The sequence below is a fragment of the Lipotes vexillifer genome, unplaced genomic scaffold (assembly GCF_000442215.2).
Source record: "Lipotes vexillifer unplaced genomic scaffold, Lipotes_vexillifer_v1.1 scaffold652, whole genome shotgun sequence".
Lineage (NCBI taxonomy): Eukaryota > Metazoa > Chordata > Mammalia > Artiodactyla > Lipotidae > Lipotes > Lipotes vexillifer.
This window is the reverse complement of record NW_006779703.1, coordinates 1,887,037-1,910,200: the sequence shown is the minus strand read 5'-3', so window position 1 is coordinate 1,910,200 and position 23,164 is coordinate 1,887,037. Positions and strand designations below refer to the sequence as shown.

The 23,164-nt window shown below is 43.2% G+C and overlaps 1 protein-coding gene across 1 annotated transcript in view; it reads right to left on the bottom strand.

Annotated features, from left to right (window-relative positions):
• The window catches only part of LOC103074314 (IQ and AAA domain-containing protein 1-like), a gene marked incomplete at its 3' end in the record, with an annotated part of 93,537 nt that overhangs the window by 65,194 nt on the left and 5,179 nt on the right, over positions 1–23,164 (bottom strand). The window contains exons 2-5 of the mRNA XM_007452917.1: positions 18,940–19,264; positions 15,012–15,131; positions 11,011–11,202; positions 8,505–8,576 (exon numbers count right to left, since the gene is read on the bottom strand). Of these exons, the coding sequence (XP_007452979.1) occupies positions 8,505–8,576; positions 11,011–11,202; positions 15,012–15,131; positions 18,940–19,264 (709 nt within the window). The remainder of the gene's footprint in view (positions 1–8,504; positions 8,577–11,010; positions 11,203–15,011; positions 15,132–18,939; positions 19,265–23,164) is intronic.

Below are 23,164 nucleotides of genomic sequence, written 5' to 3'. Positions count from 1 at the left end.
TGGACCCCTATCTCACACCATATACAAAAATAAATCAGGGACTTCCCTGGTGGCACAGTGGTTAAGAATCTGCCCGCCAATGCAGGGGACATGGGTTCGATCCCTGGTCCAGGAAGATCCCACATGCCGCAGAGCAACTAAACCCGTGTGCCACAACTACTGAAGCCTGCGCACCTAGAGCCCGTGCTCCACAACAAGAGAAGCCACCGCAGTGAGAAGCCCGTGCACTGCAATGAAGAGCAGCCCCCGCTCGCCGCAACTAGAGAAAGCCTGTGCGCAGCAATGAAGAACCAACACAGCCAAAAAGATAAAAAAAATAAAAAATATATAAATAGTTTAAAAAAAAAGAATAAATTAAAAATGTATTAAAGACTTTAATGTAAGGCCTGAAACCATAAAACTCCTAGAAGAAAACATAAGGCAGTAAACTCTGACATCAATCTGAATATTATTTTGGACTTCTCTCTGCAGGCAAGGGCAACAAAAGCAAAAATAAACAAATGGGACTACATGCTTTTGCACAGCAAAGGAAACTATCAACAGAACTAAAAGGCCACCTACTGAATGGGAGAAAATACTTGCAACTTATGTATCTGATAAAGGGTTAATATTCAAAATATATAAAGAACTTACACAATTTAATGTCAAAAAACAAACAGCCCAATTAAAAAATGAGCAGATGACATAAACAGGCCTTTTTCCAAAGAAGACATACAGACAGCCAACAGAGACACATGAAAAGATGCTCAACATCACTAATCAGGGAAATGAAAATCAAAACCACAATGAGATATCACCTCTCACCTGTCAGACTGGCGATTATCAAAAAGCCAAAAACAAATAACAAGTGTTGGTGAGGATATGGAGAAAAGGGAACCCTTCTACACTGCTGGAATGTAAACTGGTGCAGCCACTATGGAAAAGAGTGTGTAGATTCCTCAAAAAATTAAAAATAGAACTACCATACAATCCAGCAATCCCACTTCTGGGTATTTATCTGAAGAAAACAAAAACACTCACTCGAAAAGATACATGTTCACTGAAGCATTATTTATGATAGCTGACATATGGAAGCAACCTAAGTGTCCATCCATAGATGAATGAATAAAGAAGGTGAATAAATGAATATACATATATAATACACACCACACACACACACACACACACACACACACACACACACACACACAGGAATATTATTCAGCCATAAAAAAGAATGAAATCTTGCCATTTGTGGCAACATGGATGGGCCTGGAGGGTATTATGCTAAGTGAAATAAGTCAGACAGAGAAACACAAATACCGTATGATTTCACTTATATGTGGAATCTAAAAATCAATACACATGGACATCAAACCAAAACCGAAACAGACTCATTGTTAAAGAGAACAAAGTGGTTGCCAGAGGGGAGAGGGGGACTGGGCAGGGCAGGGGTGGGGAGGGAGGTGGGGGATGCCAGAAGTAGGTGAAAAGGATTAAGAGAAACAAACTTCCAGTTATAAAATAAATAAGTCACAGGAGTGAAACGCACAGCATAGGGGACATAGTCAATAATATTGTAATAACTTTGTGGGGTGACCATTTCAAAATGTAAACGTCAAATCACTATAATATATACCTGAAACTAATATGATCCTGCATGACAATTATAATTCAATAAAAAATACAATCAAACTAAAGGTTCCCAGTTAACTAGAATGTAAGATCTCATTTAACAGAAAAGACAATGGTGAGTTTTCTTTTTTTCCCAAAGGATCTTGAGGTGGACTTTTGAATCACAAAAATTATTCAGGGTGTCCTCCTCGGGCTCTGATTCCCTTGTTCAACCTAAGAGCCTTTCATGCATGCCTGTATCAGGATCACTGCTTTTCCTGGTTTGCAAACGTTTTCCTGGTGCAACACACACAGTGTACGTGGTGGGCAGTACCCGCTGCCCTAGGGATCTCCAAATTCTCCCTCTGCAGCTGGGTAAGACTCGGACCCTGCTGGGCTGTTCCAATGGCACTGCTTTTCCAGATTGTACTTTTAATAGACTAATTTCAGGTTCATAAATCTGAGTGAGACAGGCTGGGACCTGGGACCCTTTGCTGCAGTGCTTGCACCTGGACAAACGTCTCCTCCAGCAACAAAAAGCAAAGAAAGGGACTAAAAATAACTGCGTGCATGCACAGTTGGGGCAAATCATGAACAACCAGATACATAAAGACCAAAAACCCAACTGCCACTTTTGAGGAGCCGGGAGCAAAAGCAGGGTGTCGCAGGGTGTCTGGAGCAAAAGCAGGGTACTGCGCATGCCCCCAGCACACCACCACCAAAGGGGTGGGCAGAACACCTAAGCTACACCTCCAGCCCAACCCCTGGACACACCCCTACCCTCACCTCCTGCAAGGAGCCAGCTCGCCTGCACTCAGGGAGTGAGCAAGGGCACCGCTACTTGTTTTTGCCCCCTCCAGCTACAGCAGGGGCCCCAATAACGCCTAGCCTGAATTTCTTTGGGCCTCTTATCAATTTCTATTGATTAAGGAGGCTAAGAATCCTGGTCGGTAACACGAGCAGCAAATAACAAGGGCCAAGGTAGTTTATATTTTGAAATCAGTGGCATGCATGTGTTAGGCAACAATTTATTTTGAAATATTTTGTTTTGTTACATAGAAAGGTTGTGATGTATCGTGATAGCTTTCCTTTGTACAAAATCATTCAGTTATCGGGACAACGTAATGTAATTTTCCAAGACAATGAACAATCAGCCACCATTCCTTGAAGGCAACCCGTCTAAGCTCTAGGCCGGGTCCGGAAGCCCTTCCAACAGCTCTGTGAAATAGGTGGCACTATCCTGCTCTTACAGAAGGAGAAACTGAGGCTCAGGGGGAGGGTGAGAGAGTGGCTCAAAGTGTCCCCCCCACGACCCACGTGGTAGAGGGGCCATCCCAGACACCTGCCTCTCCATCCACCTGGCAGGCCAACCCTTCAAAGGCCAAGGGGAGACGTGCACTCATTTCTAAGATGCTGCCGTCCCCAGACACTTAGGGAAACAGCATTTTTTTGGTATTTAAAAAGTAAAATAAAACTAAAGCAAAGCCAAACAAAACCCCATAAATCATGGCAAATCTGTTTTGTAATACATTTATTTCTAGAAACAACCAAAGGTCATCTGGAGCCAAATATAATGAATAATGCACAGGACCAAGACGGACGCCACGGTTTGGGGCTGAAATCAAAGTGTGATCATAAAGACGGTTTCATTTTGATTCTTCGCTCATTTTGGCTTTGACAGCAGTTCCCAAAGAGGATCCCCTGAGGGCCCCGGACCAAGGGGAGCCTCAGGAGGGAGCCACCTTTTGGGAGCATTTATTGGGTGCCCAAGCTCCTACCTGGGGTTATTTGTTAATAAGAAATGGGTCTAATTTATTGACTGAAAAATAATCTATAATGTAGCCTGTTTCATGTTAAATTTGAAAGTGAGCAGGGTGTTAAGGTGTTTTGAGGATTTAGCTGATGCATTTCAAAGTGACAGTTCTCGTGTTTAATAAGTGTCCCCTAGTGTTCTTTATTATAATGTAAACATTGATAGCTTCAGGGTAACATAAAATACACCATGGCCGTGGCTGTAGGACACATTATTTCAAAGGGACCCACAGAATGAAATGTATTACATTCATTAAGTGTCCTCCTTCATCCACTCCATTGGCTCTGCCAATTAAAATAACTGCACATGAATTTTTAGAGTGCTATTTATTTTCCTCTGTAGATTTTAGAATATAAATATTTAAAATGGCAATATCAAAAAATAATTTATATGACAATGGTAAAGGCAACATTTAGTCAGGAACTGAGGACATAATTATGTCGTTTGCTCTAATTCTCATTTCAGTTACTAAATACCCCTGGAAATAGGCCAAGCTTCCCACAAAGATACAAATACTGTTTTGATCAGAGAAGTCAATGGTTTATATACTGATATGATGTAACAAAGTAAAATAATGGAAAAATGAAATTTTAAAATGAGTAGACACTATCTTAATTAGTGAGATAGTGGAAAATGTATTTAACTGAAAACATTCCCAGGATTTGGGGTAATGGATTTTTATGGTTATCAGCCAGCAAACAGAAGATACCATTCTTTTAAAAACTGAATGCATATATTTCTCAATGGTGTAAAATTTCATAGAACATGTAATACCAAGAGGAGACATGCTTGGAAAAAAAGCAAACTGGACAAAGTTGCATTTAATACAAAACAGACAAGCTGTCCTCTTTACTATCCAAACCCTGTACTGCTGAAAAATTAAAACAGACTTCCTTTATTTGAGCTGCACATATACAAATGACAAAGTAAAACAGGAAAATTACAGTAAAAAACATGTTACTCTATCTTTATGTGGTATGAATGTAAGCCATTAAAACTTAGGTTAAAAAAATAGCATTTGGCCATTCCCTAAGTTTCTGGCCTGTTACGCATCATATTCAGTAAATGTCGGCTGAATTAAATTAAATGGAAGTGGTTGAGTCAAACTGCTGCTTACATAAAATTTCATGTTAAACTTAGATTACCTTAGATTGAATCTTCTGACCGCAAGTTTAATTTTTAAAGTAGAAAATTGGAGATAACCATTGTTTTTATCATTACATCTCATATTTCTGTGTCTCTAACGGGTAGAACAGAGAAACAATTTTGTATCATAAACTGTCCACCTATGTACATACACCAAACAATTTGGAGATCTGAATAGAAAAAATTGATAATATTCTATGGCTGTTTGCTTTTATTTTTAAATGTGTGCCTTTTTTTTTTCCAGTTAATGCAGTAAAATTTAAACATTTTGGAAAATACAATTAAAACAAAAAACTTCCAAAGTTCCGACGTGAAAAAAGGAACACGATATAAACTTTCCTTTGTATGTGCATGTATGTGTGTATCTATTTAGTTGAAATCCTATTATATGTACAATTCCAAATCCCGTATTTTCACTCTGAGCATTTTCAACTCAAAAATGAGTCATAAACATATTTTTTTAATGGTGGTCTATCACTACTTTAAGGTAGGTCCACCATAAATCATTTAACTCCATCCCTACTCTAGAACACTAGGATTGTGTATTTCCAGTTTTTCATTACTGAAAACAACACTGTAGGAAATGTCTATGCACATAAACCTTTATTTCTGATGATTTCCTTAAGCTAGAACTAGAACTCAGGTGGAAGGATATATTTTATTTTATTTTATTTTATTATTTTTAATTTTTTGCAGTATGCAGGCCTCTCACTGCTGTGGCCTCTCCCGTTGCGGAGCACAGGCTCCGGACGCGCAGGCTCAGCGACCATGGCTCACAGGCGCAGCCGCTCCGCGGCATGTGGGATCTTCCCGGACCGGGGCACGAACCCGTGTCCCCTGCATCGGCAGGCGGACTCTCAACCACTGTTGCCACCAGGGAAGCCCGGAAGGATATATTTTAATGATTGTGTTGCCTCTTTCAGAAAAGCTGAATCAATTTAACTCACCATGTATGAGAATAAGCACCTCATCACACTCTTTTCAATAATTATAACTTGATCTTACATTTAGGTCTTTAATCCATTTTGAGTTTATGTTTGTGTATGGTGTTAGGGAGTGTTCTAATTTCATGCTTTTTCATGTAGCTGTCCAGTTTTCCCAGCACCACTCATTGAAGAGACTGTCTTTTCTCCATTGTATATTCTTGCCTCCTTTGTCATAGATTAATTGAACCAAGGTGCATGGGTTTATTTCTGGGCTTTCTATACTGTTCCATTGATCTATGTGTCTGTCTTTTGTGTGAGGACCATATTGTTTTGATTACTGTAGCTTTGTAGTATAGTCTGAAGTCAGGGGGTCTGATTCCTCCAGCTCCGTTTTTCTTTCTCAAGATTGCTTTGGCTCTTCGAGGTCTTTTGTGTTTCCATATAAATTCAAAAAATTTTTGTTCTAGTTCTGTGAAAAATGCCATTGGTAATTTGATAGGGATTGCACTGAATCTATAGATTGCCTTGGGTAGTGTGGTTATTTTAACGATATTGATTTTTCCAATATAACTTGAAAAAAACGTTTTCCCCCCAATAAGACAGATACAAATTGCCTTCTATCGTCAGTTCTAACATACATATTTTTCATGGTTTAACATATCTGAAATGTTACATATACAGGGATGGCTGTATATTACAATCAGGGATATGTTTTGGTTTATTTGCCCAAACACTTTCTTTCATTTTCAATCATGATGTATCTTATAATGAATAACATCTTAGATTCAATGAAATACAGTACCTCATTTAATTTTTAACTTGTAATTTTTGGCCATTAGTGAATAGTGATGATTCCTATAGAACCATCTCAATATACATTTCCATGTTCAGTGAACTAAAAACAATTTTTAAACTGTGGTGAAAACCACATAACATAAAATTTATCATCCTAGCCATTTGTAAGTATACCATTCAGTTGCGTTGAGTATATTCACATTGTTGTACAACAGATCTGGAGAACTTTTTTTTTTTGCAAACTGAAACTTTATACCCATTGAACTGCTCTTCATTGCCCCTCCCCGAGCTCCTGGCAACCTTCTACTCCCTGTCTCTATGAGTTTGACAACTTTAGATGCCTCATAAAGATGGAATCATACAGCATGTGTCTTTTTGTGACTGGCTTGTCTCAGCATAATGTCCTCAAAGTTCATCCATGCTGTAGCATGTGTCAAGATTTCCCTCTTTTTATGGCTGAAAAATACTGCACCCAGCACAGTTCTGAAATCATAAAGATCCTTAAAAACTGACAAGGACTCACCCATTTGATTCTCATGGCACCTCAACAACCAAGAAATAAAAGATGGGCTGGGATCCTAGGGGTTTTCAATTCCAAAAATTAATGTTGACTTATTTTTGAAACTCAAAGATCAAAAAGAAATCAAGAATGCAGGTGGTGAAATCAGGGTATTTCTTGAATCACATATGCCACTCTGATATGAGTCACCATGTTTTTTAAGATAATAAAGCCTGGATGTCACAATTGAGGTCCCGCACACAGGTGCAGGGAGCGTATGCCCCTTCACCAGGGAAAGATGCTCTTCCAGGTGTCTGCACCACAGAGGTGAATCCCTTCCTCAAACAAAATAATTCCTGTTTTCCATTCTGTGCTGACAACAGAGGTGATGCACAGAGGCTGAAGTGCACGTGGAGCAGTCAGGATGCGGGGCCGGAGGAGAATATATGCTATTCTAAAACCACGTCATCTGTCACTTAGAACAGGCCATTATAAAAGTGATGCAAGAGGGCTTCTCTGGCGGCACAGTGGTTGAGAGTCTGCCTGCTGATCTAGGGGACACGGGTTCGTGCCCCAGTCTGGGAAGATCCCACATGCCACGGAGCGGCTGGGCCCGCGAGCCATGGCCGCTAAGCCTGCGCGTTCGGAGTCTGTGCTCTGCAACGGGAGAGGCCACAATGGTGAGAGGCCCGCGTACCACAAAAATAAATAAATAAAAAAATAAAAGTGATGCAAGAGCAAAGAGTGAGTTCTGGGATCAACCAAAAACGTGACTATTTAAATTTTCTTTTCTGAGGTCTTAGGATTTAAAGTAAATTAGAAGATCTTATCAGTGATATTCCTGTAAATAGAAAAAACAGCATTTGGTCTCACATTCAGGGTATTGCTCTGTAACTTTCATCAGTTTTGTCTTAAAAAACACGGGGTGTACCCTATGACTTGCTGATAACCATCAGAATAGGACAAAGGTGATGCATATCATTTGTGTGGGATTGTAAGCAGCTCCCTGCCCCCCAGCTCTGATGAAGCAAGTTGCCACATGGAAAGCCCACTTGGCAAGGGGCTGGGGGCTACCTCCAGCTAACAACTGGCAAAAAAACGGAGGCGTTCAGTCTGGCAGCACATCAGGAACTGAATCCGGCCCACAACTACGCAACCGTGGAAGCAGATCCTTCCCCAGCTGAGCCTCAGGATGAGACCCCATCCTCAGGTGACACCTTGACTGCAGCCTGTGAGCCTCCGGGCAGAAGACTCAGCCAAGCCCAGACTCCTGACCCACAGAAACTGAGATAACAGACATGTGTTGTTGCAGCTGCTAAGTTTGGGGCCGTAACTAAGTAATATACCCTTTCAACTCTGATTCAGTAATCACCATGGAGAGCACCCAAAAGAAGGCGGCTGTATCAGGGCAAACCCACTCTCAGGACCACGAATACTAACATATATTAACAAAATGTAGGGCAAGGCTGATATCGGTGGGCAGCTCACAGCTTGTCCCACCTTTGGAGCAGCCCGTGTATTCCAGCAGACGTGTAACAGACAAGACCCTGCTGTCTCTGGATCACCTGGGGCAGGCTTCTAGATAATACAGGCGATTCCATTCTCTTAAGTCACCAGTCACGTATTTTGCTTTCCTTTTTTCTCTCAAAAACTCTCTAAGGAAGACACAAGTCTTACAGATTCTACTGTCTTTAAGAAAACCAGATGCTTATTTGTCTATAAGAAAACTTACCATACCCAGGAATATCATCTCCTCTTCTCTCTCTCTTTCAGTTCTCTTGCACTGATGGAAACCTCGCCAAACCTAAAAATAAATAAATGGTTACTTGTTTAATACATAAAAAATAAAGAAAACATGGTCATACTGTTTCTCCCATGTAACCTGCACATCCCAAATGATGTAATGATTATGGGGTCAAGGTTGTGCACCCGTGTGTGTTGATGGAGTTCTTTTCTTTTGTGATCACAAGCAAAATTTTTAAAGAAAGTATGAATCACAGAAGTGGCCTATACCATTGTCTACTCTCCCAGGACCCAACTGTGGACCCTGATGAGGACCTTTGTCCAGGGCCTCCCTATTGAACAAGGGGTACTAGAGGCAGTTCTGTCCACCCAGGGACAAGACAGGACCCACCCTTGTCCCTGGGAGCAACTGGAGGGTCCACTGCTGACCCAGCAACAGCCTCACACCTGTTAGGATGGCTGTTATCAAAAAGACAAGAGATAAAAGGTGTCAGCGAGGATGTGGAGAAAAAAGGGAACCTTCCCGTACTGTTGGTGGGAATGTAACTGGGTGCATCCACTATGGAAAACAGTATGCAGGTTCCTCAAAAAATTAAAAATAGAACTACCATATGATCCATAAATTCCACTCTTGGGTGTTTATCTGAAGAAAAGGAAAACACTAATTTGAAAAGATACATGTACCCTCATGTTCACTGAAGCATTATTCACAATAGCCAAGATATGGAAACAACCTAAGTGTCTGTTGATGGACGAATGTATCAGGAAAATGTGATGCATGCATACATACAGTGAAGTGTTATTCAGCTACGAAAAGAAGGAAATCCTGCCACTTGCGACAATGTGTATGAATTTTGTGGGCATTATGCTAAGAGAAATAAGTCACAGAGAGAAAGACAAATACTTTATGCCTCACTAACATATGGAATCTAAACATACCAAATGTATAGGAATAGAGAGTAGCTGCCAGGGGCTGGGTGGGTGAGGGAAATGGGTGAAGGTGGTCAAAGGACACAAACGTCCAGTTATAAAATGAATCAATTCTGGGGGTATAATGTACAGCATGGTGACTATAGTTAACAATACTGTATTTTAGACTTGCAAACTGCTAAGAGAGTTGACCTCAAAAGCTCTCACTACAAGAAAAAATGGCAATTATGTGAGGTGATGGATGTGTTAAGTAACCTTGCTGTGGCAATCATTTCGAAATACACACGTATATCAAATCATGATGTCATACTCTTAAAGTTACATAACGTTATATGTCAAATATATCTCAATAAAGCTGGGGAGCAAAAAGAAATAGCCTATAGTTTTTGTTAGTGAGGTCCCTCTACCTGTATTTCTTCAAGAGAAACTTCTAGATTGCAGAAGTGTGGGGCTAAATCTAAGGGTGGCGCTTCAGAGTTTTAATAGAAAAATTTCCACTGTAACAGGGAGGCATATAACGCAGTAACACCCGAGAATTGTACAACTCAAGCTTTGGACTCAGATGTTCATTTAAAACTTTGTATCCCATAGAGAACAGATTTCTGGTTGCCAAGGCTTGGGGTGGGGGTGGGGGATGGTTTGGGGATGAGCAGATGCAAACTATTATGTATAGAATGGATAAACAGCAAGGTCCTACTGTACAACCTCGGAAATTATATGCAATATCCTGAGATAAACCATAATGGAAAAGAATATCTATATGTATAACTGAATCACTTTTCTGTACCGCAGAGATTAACACAACATTGTAAATCAGCTATACTCCAATAAAATAAATATTAAAAAACCTTATATCCCCACAGAAACTTGAAAGAAAATAGTCTATCTGTTTCTCCCCAGCATCCCCACCACTCCCATTCAAACACAATTAGGGACAAGATTCCTGATCTTCTGGCTCTGTTTTATGTCCTTGGACTTACTTTCTCCCCAACCTAATTCTAACTTGTGTCACGTTGCCATCTTCTGCATTTTCCCATGAGCAAAACCTCTGTCACAATTTGAAAAAAGATGGGGCATAACTCGAGGGTGGTCATCTGCCAAAGGGAAGGAAACTTCAAGGGCCCCTTCTGAAAGGACCACCTGTGTTGTGGTTATTAGTGGTGGCCACTGGAGCTTCTGCAAACGGCACATGCTTCTGCAAGCTTCCAGGTGTTAACCCGCTCCCCTTCTATAATTACCACGTCTGTGTGTAAATGTCTTTTTAAAAATTCAGTGAGGACTTATATAGCAACATTCTTTCCAACAGTTATCGGTGATCTTTAAAAATATTTCAATAAAATGCCTGAGTTTCATACCTATTTATAACAAAATTTAAAAAAAATATAACGAAGCTTGCTTAACAGTTTCCCCAGGGTAAGATAATCAGTCCTTCTGGAATTTAGGCCAGTCCTACTAAAGGTAGGATGTGGGAATTTTGAGTTTCAGAGCTCACCCCCATCCCTGGTCTGCATCTCCAGCTGTGTCAAGACACTTTGCCCCCAAGTCCAAAAGCGCCCCATTCACACCTTCTGGATACACAGTGCAGCAGTCCCCACGTCTGCTACTCTCTCGTCCAGTAACCTGGCTTGCTTTGCTCTGTATTCTTGAAGATAGATTTGCTTCATGAACATGGCTCTTAGGCGCCCTTGCCGTGCTCTCTCGGCGACCTGGATTAGTTTAACAGCCTCTTCTAGGGGGATAGGCTTTACAGGATATTTCTGCAAAAACATTTGAGATAAATCAATGTTTAAACATGTTCATGATGTCAGCTGATTCCAGAAATATCACGTGCTAACTTCTAACACCACCCTGCTGAGAGTCTCCAAACTGCTGAGAGTATGACAGCCATTCGATATGAATCATTTTTTCCCGTGAATGCGTATATTTTGATACTATCCCACATTCACGCCATGGGCCCATACTTAAGGACGCCTTAAGCGCTCCTCTACCGTTTTGAACAAAATACTAATTAGCTCCACAAGGTTTTAGGCTCTAGTAAATTATAGGAGGAGCGCCAATAAAATGGATTGAAATAAACTTGACATGACTCACTGTTCTTTAACTTAATAGTAGAAATGTACAAATTCAAAACATATCTACTCTGAGAATTTGAAGTGTGAAATATAGACGAAGTCAAATGCTGACTTTAATATCAATTACAGGATGATCTAGTGAATGTGACTAATATTAGAATCACTTGAGGAGTATTTAACTGTATCGTGTATTAACACATATTATGTGGAATCTAGAAAAATGGTATAGATGACCTAATTGGCCGAACAGAAATAGAGACACAGACACAGAACAAATGTATGGATACCAAGGGGGAAAAGGGGGGGTGGGAGGAATTGGGAGATTGGGATTGACATATATACACTATTGATACTATATATAAAATAGATAACTAATGAGAACATACTGTATAGCACAGGGAACTCTACTCAATGCACTGTGGTGACCTAAATGGGAGGGAAATCCAAAAGGGAGGGGATAGATGTACATGCATGGCTGATTCATTTTGCTGGGCAGTAGAGGCTAACGCAACATTGTAAAGCAGCTAGACTCCAATAAAAATTAATTAATAAAAAAACCTTTATATGGGAAATGTGTGCCAGTACCTGCACACTTGCACTTTAAAACATCTGAATGTGATAGTTACTATCAAGACTGAGAAAATCAGGCTCATGCAATATTGTCTTTGGAGATCTCAAGTGGGGTGTGTTTAGGCAAGGTCCAGCGAGGCGCGGTGCTGTCTTCTGAGGAGAGGGACATGAGCAAGGCTGCTGGGGGCGTCCTGGGTCCTGCATGAGCTCAGGCGTTGTTCCTGGAAGGAGGGATCAGCTGTGGACCTGGCCTGGCTTCACCCAAGCCTCCTGCATGGATAGAGGCAGAAGGGAGAGGCCTTTCGAATTCGAAAAACACTCAATCATGGGCTGAGTCTTTTTCCAGGCCTCAGAGGACAGCAATGGCCACCCCATCACGGTCCAGGGCAAGACACTGTGGGACCAGGTAGAGGTGCTCCAATTCATCCCCTGGACCAAAGTTTCCCAGGACGGTCCGGTCATTTCTCTGTGCAACAGGGGGCGGTGCAGAGAAAGGGGCAGGTAGGGGAGAAATGGGACATTTACTGAGGACCTACAGATGCCAGATGCTTTTCACATGCGTTCTCATCCAGTTCACAGAGCAACTGCCAAGACAGGTATTACTGTGGCCACTTAAGAAGACGGGGAGTGGAAAAAGTAAAATAATTTACACAAGTTCCCACGGTTAGTCAGGGGTGGAGCCCACTGGAACCGAGATGGACCACCCTCTTTCCACGAAAGCACCCACTGCCCCTCAGCATGGCCACACCTAGAGGCTTACAGGAGGAAGCTCTTTCACACAACAATTGCTCAGGGTTTGGTTTTCAGAGGGAATCTCGCTGCTTTGAATTTGCAGTGAGCACTCCTTTTCAATAATGCGTTGTGCACGTGAGGGTAAAATGAATATTATGCTGGCATTAAAGCAGCTGATGTATGTAAAAACCCTTAAGCCCAGAGCAGGTGCCCGGCAAACAATAGTTATTATTGTCTATTTCCTTTAGATTCCATACTGTCATTCTAAAAATAATTTCAGCTTTTACGGGATACTTGTGAGGGATTTTGTGTCATCTACTCAGTCCAACAAGGATTTTTTGAACATCAGTGAAATATTCTGCATAACCACTATAGGAGTGGGCAGTAATTTTCCTTTGTCAAAATTCTTCTTGGGGTATACATTGCATATATCTGCAAGAAATAAGCAGCTTAAGGTGAGAGCGGGGGTCCAGTGAGACACTGAAGGGCATGGGACAGTCACACAGATGCCTGGGTGTTGCTCAGAAGCCCAGTGTTCTGCGGGGCATTAGGCACCCCTGAAACAGGGCCTGGAGCAGAGATGAACGGCTCCACCTAACAAGGAGAAAGGAGCCACCAGGGCTGGGTGTGGAGTGAGGGAGGAGGGAAACCTTCCTGCTGCTGACCCCGCACAAACCGAGAGGGACAGTGGGGAGGAGAAACAGCAGAGAGGACATCTTTGGGTTTGACTGCAGCGTGTGCCGTGTAACCTCCCTTCTCTGTCTTCCCTAGAAGATCTTCCGCGGATTCTGCACTGCTTGTCAACGCTTTGGGCCAGGGCCTCTTTGGGGTGGATTCCTGGGGAGGGAGGGCTCCGTTCTGGTGATGATGCGGTGACAGACGGCACAGACCCAGGAGCCTGTGGTGAAGGAACGGCTGGACAACCCCCAGGCCAGATTCCCAGGAATCCACTTCAAGGAACGTAGAATGTAGAAGGGGGGCCGGTCGTTTGGAGAAGGGGCACAGGAAGGAGGGGCAGTCGTGAGTGAGGTAGGTCAAGAAAGGTTTCTCCAGGGATGTTGTGCCACACTGGGCTCTGCAGCATTAGCATCACATTGACAGGGATACAGCAAGGAGACCAAACCCTCTATGCAGCGAGACGCTGCCTGTGCAAAAGGACGGACAGCTTGGGGCGTGGTGTGTGTGCTGATCCGGTGCATGTACTTCAGGTGTGTCCCTTGGCAGGCAGACGGGGCACATGCTTCTCCCTCCCCCCTGCCATCCTGGGTGCACCTGGAATCTTCCTTCACACCATGGCCCAGGCTGGCAGTACCCCACGGGGCCTACCTGCCTGAAGACCACAGGTGTCAGTTTGCCCTGTGCGCCCAGGCTGCACGCACAGTCTCAGCATAGCTACTAAGAGTGCCCCTGTCACTCTGAACTGTCCCTGTGTGGATGCTCACCTGCCGCCTTAATGCTTGGCCCACGAAGACCAGCCAGAGGCGGGAGGCACTGTTTTTCCGGCAGTGAGGGGTTTATCAGGTTGATCTGGCAGCACCCTGTGGAAAGGGCTGCCCACGAGAAGGCTGAACGGAGATGACCACAGAATCCACGAGAAGGCAGTGAGGGTCAGAGCGAAGACAGCTGCGGAAACCGGGAAGGGTGCAGCCGCACACATACTGGGGATATAGGAGGAATGGGGCCAGAGCACCCACTGGGTTCTGCCCTTGACTTTCCAGGGGAGTCTCTAAGGGTTTCCCCCGCTTTCCCCAGAGACAGTCCATTCGAGGTGATCTAAGTGCCACTCAGCTTGAAGTTACAAGAGGTCAATCGGCATTTGCAGAGAGTGTCATAATTTTTTAGCTCCTAGCTATCTCAGCACTTAATTATTTTATATGAACAACATTCTGCTTCTGACTGTAGGCTGGGTGACTTTGAGATGAACCAGTAAACTGAGTCAATAATCTACTCAGTCTTAGAGATGCTGATTTAACCAACGAAATACTATGTTTTGATCTTAAAAAAGAATGGTTATGACTGGTCAAAAACACACCCAAAGGTTATGCAACTTCTTAGTGACTGAACAACACGGGAGGAAGGGTGCCACGCTCCTCGCATTGAAAACAGTCTTCTTGGTTCTCGCACAATTATGAACAGCAGAAAAGGAGGTTTTACAGATTATGGAATAATGTTTGTTAAAATGATACACAAACCTTTTCAGTTATGCCTAATCCACTGTCGGCTAATAGTTGAGCAAGGATTTTCTCTCTTTCTTTTATTACTTCCAACCTCTCCTTCAGAAAATACTTCGGTATGGGGATATCTAACTGTTGCTAGAGAAGAGAAAGAAGAGGGGGAAGAGCATTTTGGTCATGATTCCAGGACTCAAATCCATTTAAAGTATACAGTTAGGACAAGGGCATCAGAGACTCGCTTTACTTCCCATCCTCACTTAAAGAGGTGATGAAGCCAGTGATGTGAAGACAGTTCTTTCCCGCTAAGGAGACATAAATGAAGTCAAAAGGAGAAAGCGTAACCATATCCCATTTTGATCATTACTGTAAAATTCCAGTAATTCGTATCGATTAGGCCTCAATTAACCAACGATAGCTTAACAAATTTTCTTTAAAGAAATATCATATTATCTGAGCTTACCTAAAATAATAATGCAAATTAGGATAGCATAGAATTGAGCTATAGAGATCTTTGAATTAAACCTAGTAATTTATCATTAGCACCACTGACCATGTGTATGTGAACAGTCACAATTAAAAAAAATAATTTGGTTTTATTTTGACCTAAACTACCCTGTTACAAAAATCATTCACAAAGTTAATTTGCTTTATTAGGAAACTTGTTTTTATACACTAATATAAACTTCTGTTCTTCATTTGTGTACAGATATTTCAAATTAGTGGAGGTCAAATGAATGTTTACCATTCCAAGGTCAATAATCAAGATTGTAGAAGTGTTATTCAAGAATATAGGGGGGCCTTTGGCCCTAGTATCTAGAAACACTGTCCTAGATACTCTGTGAGAACACTCATGGCTGCCTTCTGGTAGACCAGTTGACTGGGGAGAAGCTAAGTTCTGGTCCTTGGGATCAGCTCTGCCTTTTCCCATTCTGGTGTGACTCTCCACATCTCCCCAATCCAGAGAATTCTGAATAGGCCTTCCCTTGAAAAAGCATTTTAGCATACAGGAATGTCTCTTTAGGACTTGGTGGAATAGCGTACCCAGGACTTCCAGGAAGTGGCAGCAGTTTTTGAAAACCAAAACTTTCCTAGGCTAACGGAGTGTTTGGGGTGAACTAAGACTGAGCTTCTAGGGTCCAGTGGGTGAGTGTGGACAGTCAGTGGAGAATGATGACACTTTTATCTAATGTTCTGATTTTTGTTTATTAATAAGCATGTTCAAGTGTTGTGCTTTTCTAAATTTTAAGATGAAACTTTACTGACGTGGCTCTGTCTGGTCCATGTAGGACCAATAAAGTTACAGTTAGGATTTTGAAGGTGAGGAAACAGAGCACTTGAGAATGCAAGAGAGGGGAATGTAGGTATCCCTTGCTTCAGGCTTGCTGCTGCATCCCATCCGTGATATATATATATATATATATATATATATATTCTTTTTTTTTTGCGGTACGCGGGCCTCTCACCGTTGTGGCCTCTCCCGCTGCGGAGCACAGGCTCCGGATGCGCAGGCTCAGCGGCCACGGCTCACGGGCCCAGCCGCTCTGCGGCACGTGGGATCTTCCCAGACCGGGGCACGAACCCGTGTCCCCTGCATCGGCAGGCGGACTCTCAACCACTGCGCCACCAGGAAAGCCCCCATCCGTGATATATTTTATGCCCATCACAGATATCTTGGGGTTTCCATTCTCCATGGGGTGGAATCAAAGTAAGTTTGTTGGAACAGAGGATCTCTCTCTCTCCTCTACGTGTTTCTCTATGTTATGGGGACCTAAAGAAACAGTCTGCTGGCTAGTTTAGCCAAAGGGGACATTGATGGAAGGATTTGGGGCCTCTTGGAACAAGGGCAGGAACAAAGCTGGGTGTCTGTCAGCAACAGGGATGTGTTCAGGGGAGACGATGCCTTCAGGAACTTGCCATTTCCTTCTACTCCTCTTGGTGATCCTGCTTTGTCCTCCTCTCTCTCTATTTCTATCGCTCTTTTTCTCTGAAGCTTCTTTCTTTGGAGCATCTGGTGAACAAAGGCTCCAACTACTTACAAGTTAGGGAGACTACAGTTCAGAATTGGAGACAGAAAGTAGTCTCTCTCTGTCCCAGTTTCAGAATCTTTCAAGGAAGGACCGGCTGGTGCAGCCACCAAGGTCTCCATCCCTGAGCCAATGAGCTATGGTCAGGGGTGGTCATGTTGCACGAATATCTGCGTGCCGGCCCAACAAAACACAGAGGAGCTGTGGGTGATAGCCACAGAGGCCCAGCCACAGAGGATGCCGGTTGGTCAGGCTTTCACCCTGAAATGCAGAACTGGGCCACACAGAGGCTGGTCCATGTGTGTCTCCCTGGCAAGGGCACTGTTCCTGGAGCCCGTGCTGAGGCTGCGTGATGCACCCCCTAACCACCTGGAGCTCAGTGTCATTGAACGGCTCCATCAACACCCTCCAGGGCTGGCAGAACACGTAGTTCATCGTCTCCTATCAGGAAGGCTGCCTGGATGATGTCACTCAGTCATCATCCTTCTCAATGGTCATGGCCTTCAAGAAGATGAACCAGCCAGTGCAGAGGTGCTGAGGCAGGATGAAAAGCAGGGAAAAAACTGAAGGAGCCCACCATTTAAATTTCATAAACTGCTCATTCCTTAAATTTAGGAGTATTACTTAATACTCTTGGAATTAAATTAATAAATTGAATATGACCTCATTAATTAAATTTATTATTATGACTTAATGACTATTTATTTCATGTTTGTCCTGAGTTGTTCTTTTTTTTTTCGCGGAGCACAGGCTCTGGACGCGCAGGCTCAGCGGCCATGGCTCACGGGCCCAGCCGCTCTGCGGCATGTGGGATCTTCCCGGACCGGGGCACGAACCCGTGTCCCCTACATCGGCAGGCGGACTCCCAACCACTGCACCACCAGGGAAGCCCCTGAGTTGTTCTTGATATTTTCACACTGGGGGCGGGTAAAGTACCCCTGACCTAAGCAATTTAGTGCTTTAACCCATGCTCTTATACACGAATGCAAGAAACGTGAACATTTTGAGACCATCTTCAACGTCCTCACTCATTCCAGGTATTCTCTTTAGTCCATTCTGATTAAATGCAGTAATAATGCTAGGAAAGTTTATCCCAGAGAGGGACATCCTTTTACAGAAGCCTGAATATTTTCAAAAGGAAGAAATATTAAACCCCGTGTAGAATACTAAACACTTGCTCTTCCTTATTTTATTTTAGGGAAACGATCTTTTCAAAATGAAGACTGAACTCATATGACTCCTGACACTGAAGCAGGGTGTTCACCAGCCCCTAGAGGCCCAGCCAGAAGAGATCCCGGGCCTCAGGCAGTGGCCGTAAGGGCAGCTGCAGGACAGAATGCTCACAGGAAGGCACTGTGGTTACAGGTGCCGGCAGGGAGTGCTCAGGGCATCAGAGAGAAGGGGAGGGAGCCCTTCTTTGGTGTCAGAGGCTCAAAGGCCCATTGCCATACATCTCCTGAGTCACCTTTGACCCAAAGCAGAGGAGGAGATGCATCCTCCTGGGAATTAGGAACCAGCAACCAACAGGCTGCTCATCGAGAAGATGATGGGAAACAAAGGCCAGAGAGAGATTTCCTTTGGAAACAGAAGTAGGGGCATGGCTATTGGAAATTGGGAGGATATTTGGGAAAGGCTCGTCCTACTCCATTCCAACCCACCTGGGCAGACACCATGGTGACAGGTAAGCCCACAACAGCGGTGTCCAGCAGACCCCAGGACCATGCAAAGATCTGTGCCCAAAACTGAGCAAACCCAATCCTTGTCCACGGCAGTATAGTTTCATTGAAGGGCTATGCTTCGACTTTCAATACAACATGCAACTACTAAATACGACTAGAAAGTCTGCAGAGTGTTGGTTACAGGCCTATATATCTTATTTACAAGAAGAAGAAACCAATATGAAAAACACCCTGAGTACTTACAGGAACCAACTTTAGATCCTGTAAGATATCATCAAAGTAATGAAACTCGGTTAATTCCAATTCAACCATCTCATTCTTCAGCTCCAGGATGCGACCCATCACCCCATCCAGGAGTTTTCGGATCAGTATGCGTTTCTGTGGATGGACTATCTGGTCATAGACGTTCTCCAGGTTTCTAAAGATCTGCACATATTTTATGTAGAAGGTGGCCAACGTCTGGAAGATGAAAACTTGATTTCTTTGTGGTTTCATCATCTTCTCAGATTCTTTATCAAGCAAAGAATTGAGGGCTTCTTGGGTCTGATGCCACATCTTATTATACATTCTGAGGGACGACAGGGTCAACAATACAAGAAGAAAAAATTACTCTGCAAGGCATACATATTGGGCATCTGGTATAACAAAATGTAACACACCGTAAATGTGCGCTAAGAACACTGCACATAGTTGCAAGGCTCTTTAGACCACTTATGTCCTGTTTTGTTATGCATGTGATTTTTGGATATGACCACGGTTTTTATCATCAAATAAATAGTTTAAAAAGCCTTTTGCCTAAATGGTATAAAGTGATTCCTCACTATACCAGTAAAGCCAGTATTATTATACCCATTTAAAAGATGAGGAAGTTGATAACCAGAATATTTACCTGATCTGTCCATATACATAGCTGGTGGAGCACGAATTGGAACAAATACTTTGGAAAATACCTTGTAAAGTTGAACATGGGCATAACTACGAATGAACAATTATACCCTGGAGAGACTCTTGTAAATCTGCATTAAGAATGATCACAGTAGCATTTCTTGATAAAAGCAAAGACCTGGCGATATCCCAAATGCCCATCAATAAGAGAATGGATAAATAAATTGTAGTATGGTCACCAACAGACTAATACACAGCAGTGAGAAATGAATGACTTACAGCTCTAAGCAACACCTACGAACCTCGGAACCATAACACTGACTGTAGGAAGTAAGGTGCAGACTGTGGCTGGGGAGGCCGGCTCCCTGCTCTTCTTCCAGCCGTTCAGTGCAGGGTGCAGCCGGGAGCCCGGGGAGTGGGAGAGTGAGATGGGGATGTATCCTCTCTCACGGCCCCCCAGTGAGTCAACAAACGATCCTCCTTCTAGCAAAGCCTTAGGGTGGTGACAGCCCTGCCACCCCCAGGACACCACCCCATCCCTTGTTGGTTTCCCAAGACTCAGCTCACACCTTTGTCACCGGTCCCTTTATTAGCCACCCTGCTGAGTATGCCCTATTTTTCCTGCTGGGACTCTGACCAATACATTCATGGCAGAGACTTTTATTTTCTTTCAAAATTTGGCTGATTTTTGGCTCCTGTTTTATATCCAAGACCCAGTTCTGAAAAACTAACCGGAAGTTCATTGTGTCTGGGAAAGGGCTTCTTAACCAGTGGGCTTAACCGGGGGTGATGGGGTGGGTAGGGTCCTGGCCATCTCCCTGGGATGAGGGCGAAACCCACCAATGCCTGTCTCTGTCTGTAGGGTTTTCCCAGGATGCACTGGCGAGGGCGGCTCCAACCTCCAGCCTGAGAAGCAAGCGGGTCCAGGGGGCTGCGGGCTCTCACTGCCTCTCTGCTGTCAGCCCGGCCTCCCGTTCCCACGCCCACCTGTGTCCTGCATCCTGGGTCCAGGCTGCTGCACCAGCCTCTTCCACCAGGATGGGAGCAGCTTAGCACCTGCTCTCTGCTGAACTCCAACCAGTCCCCCCAGCCTCTGAAAGACCTTCCCAGGGTTCTGCTGGCCTGCAGGCCATGCCCTCTACCCCACCTCCCCCCTCTCATCCAAGTCTGCTTTCCCTCCTCTTACATTTTCCTGATGTCTCTTGTCAAATGCTCAAATGTTCTCTTGGCCCTCGTGTGTTTACAGCCTTTTAAATCCCTTACTGCCATTTCGGAGGCCGTTCGGAGATAAATATGCTGGTCAGTCCACCTTGTTTCACTGGGGATCCCTCGTCTCCTTCCCGAGGTCATTCCCAGGCATTCCCTCTGGCCCCTCTGCTCCACTAGCTGCCCTTCCTCAAGCATGCTCCCCACTTGCCCGTGGGTAAGAAAGCGTGAACATCTCGCGCTGAAACTGACCACCTGCCATGTTCCATGCTGCGTGTCATCCTCGAAGCATCCCTGGGGAAGCCTCCCACCGCTCCACTGGAGGGGGAGGGAGGTGATGGCCCGCAGAGGCGGGGTCAGCGTCTGAACCCGCGTCTACACGATTCTGAGCTGAAACCATGATTCAAACCACACTGCCACCTCCACCTCTCCCCAAAATAAAAGAGCCCCTGTCACCGCCCTGAGACACACAGCCAGAATGTGTGCCACGATGACAAGTAAGAAACAAGACTTCTGCGTCCATTTTCCCGGTTGCTACCGAGACAGTATCTTTCCACGTGCAACTGGTCATCTGCAGTTTCTCTTCCTTAAATTGTTCATGAATTTGTTTTACCTGTTTTTACATGGGATTGTTTTTCTGCTAAATTGTGGGGCTTATGTATTCTGAGTTTATGTGTTCCACAGCTTGTCTTCTGGCTGAAAAGCTGGTTTCCCACTATGACCCAGAATGGGCTGTGGCCCTTCTGACGCAGCTGGGAAGGGCGGTCCTGCCCCGGATTCCATGGGAGTGCAGCTCCAGTCCTCCTGGAGGGTCTGATCCCAGGCCTTTCAGGAGCTGAAATCCCAGAGTGCACTGCCCACCCCTGTGCCAGAACTGACTAGGCCCCCTGGTTTGGCCTGCTCACTGCCCTGGGTTTCCATTCTGCTCCTGGCATAGAGATTTTCAACTTGGATTAAAAAAAAACACAAGTTTTTTATTTTCAATTTAAATATTTTAGTTTTGTTTTATAATTTAATATTATACTATTAAATATACACTAATATATATAAATATATTAAAATATATTATATATATAATAAAAATAAATATATATATAAATAAATATAAACTAATATACTAATATTAGATATTATAAATATAAATTTTAAATATAAATAAAAATGTTAAAAAATAAAAGTTTTAGATAAAAAATGAAAATAATCCTTAAAAATATTTTTCTTTTTTTATAATTTGATTTTTGTTTTACTGATCAAAATTCCAAATTAAAAATAAAAATAATTAACATTTACTAAGTAGATGTCATACACTAGGTTATTTAAATATGGAAAGCTACTTAATTATACTCTGAACATTTTTCAAAACTAAGTACTGTGTTGTCACTTCATTTTTTGTGCTAGACTCTACTGAGCTACCTCTGTTCTCTAAATAAATCACCTTAAATTCAAAAGAAACATTTCCTTTGTTAATTCTGAGTACTTGGAATAATTTAAGAACACAGCAACATCCTTAATTTTAGAGAAAAATAAATATGGAAATCATAGTATTAAAACCTCAGTTCGCTGGACTTTTGTTTATTTTCTAAACCTACTGACATGTTAGTGTTCATAAAACAAGAAAGGAACTTAAATCTGTTACTGTTTCTATACTAACTTCTATACTTTAAAAAAAATTATGCTATTCAAGTATAGTTGATATACAACGTTGTATTAATTTCTGCTGTTTCTATCATTTTTATGTGCTTAGAGCAGAGATGGGAGATTTTTATCTTCCTGGCCAAAAGTGAAAAGCTTCTCTTGATGTGAAAAGTCTTTAGGGTTTTGGTGATGATGACGGGTAATAGCTCATATTTACATCCTATCAGTCACTGTTCTAAGTACTTTACATATATTAACTCATGTAATTCTCAAAACCCTATGAGGTGGGTATTATTATTACTCCAGTTTACTGATGAGGAAACCAAGGCACAGAGAAGTTACTGCCCGAAGTTGTGTCATTTGAACACAGGATTTGCACCCAGGCAGCCAGGCTCCAGAGTACAGGCTCTGAACCTTTATTGCCTCCAGTTTGTCAGGACAAATCCCGGGGCAGAGGAGTGCTGGACACCACAAGGAAACCAAGATTTATAGCTAAACACGAAACTCTTCCTCCCTCCCAGCACCCCACTGAGGCTGGATGCTAAATATTGCCCTTGGCACCCCATCCCTCGGGTTGAAATACCAGATTCTCCAAACTTGGCAATTTTTAAAAAATACTGTTAGTGAAAGAGCACTCTGATAGACAACTTCATTATAACAGAGAAAAGTTACTACCAGAAGTTAGAATTCCAGGGCTTCCCTGGTGGCGCAGTGGTTGAGAGTCCGCCTGCCGATGCAGGGG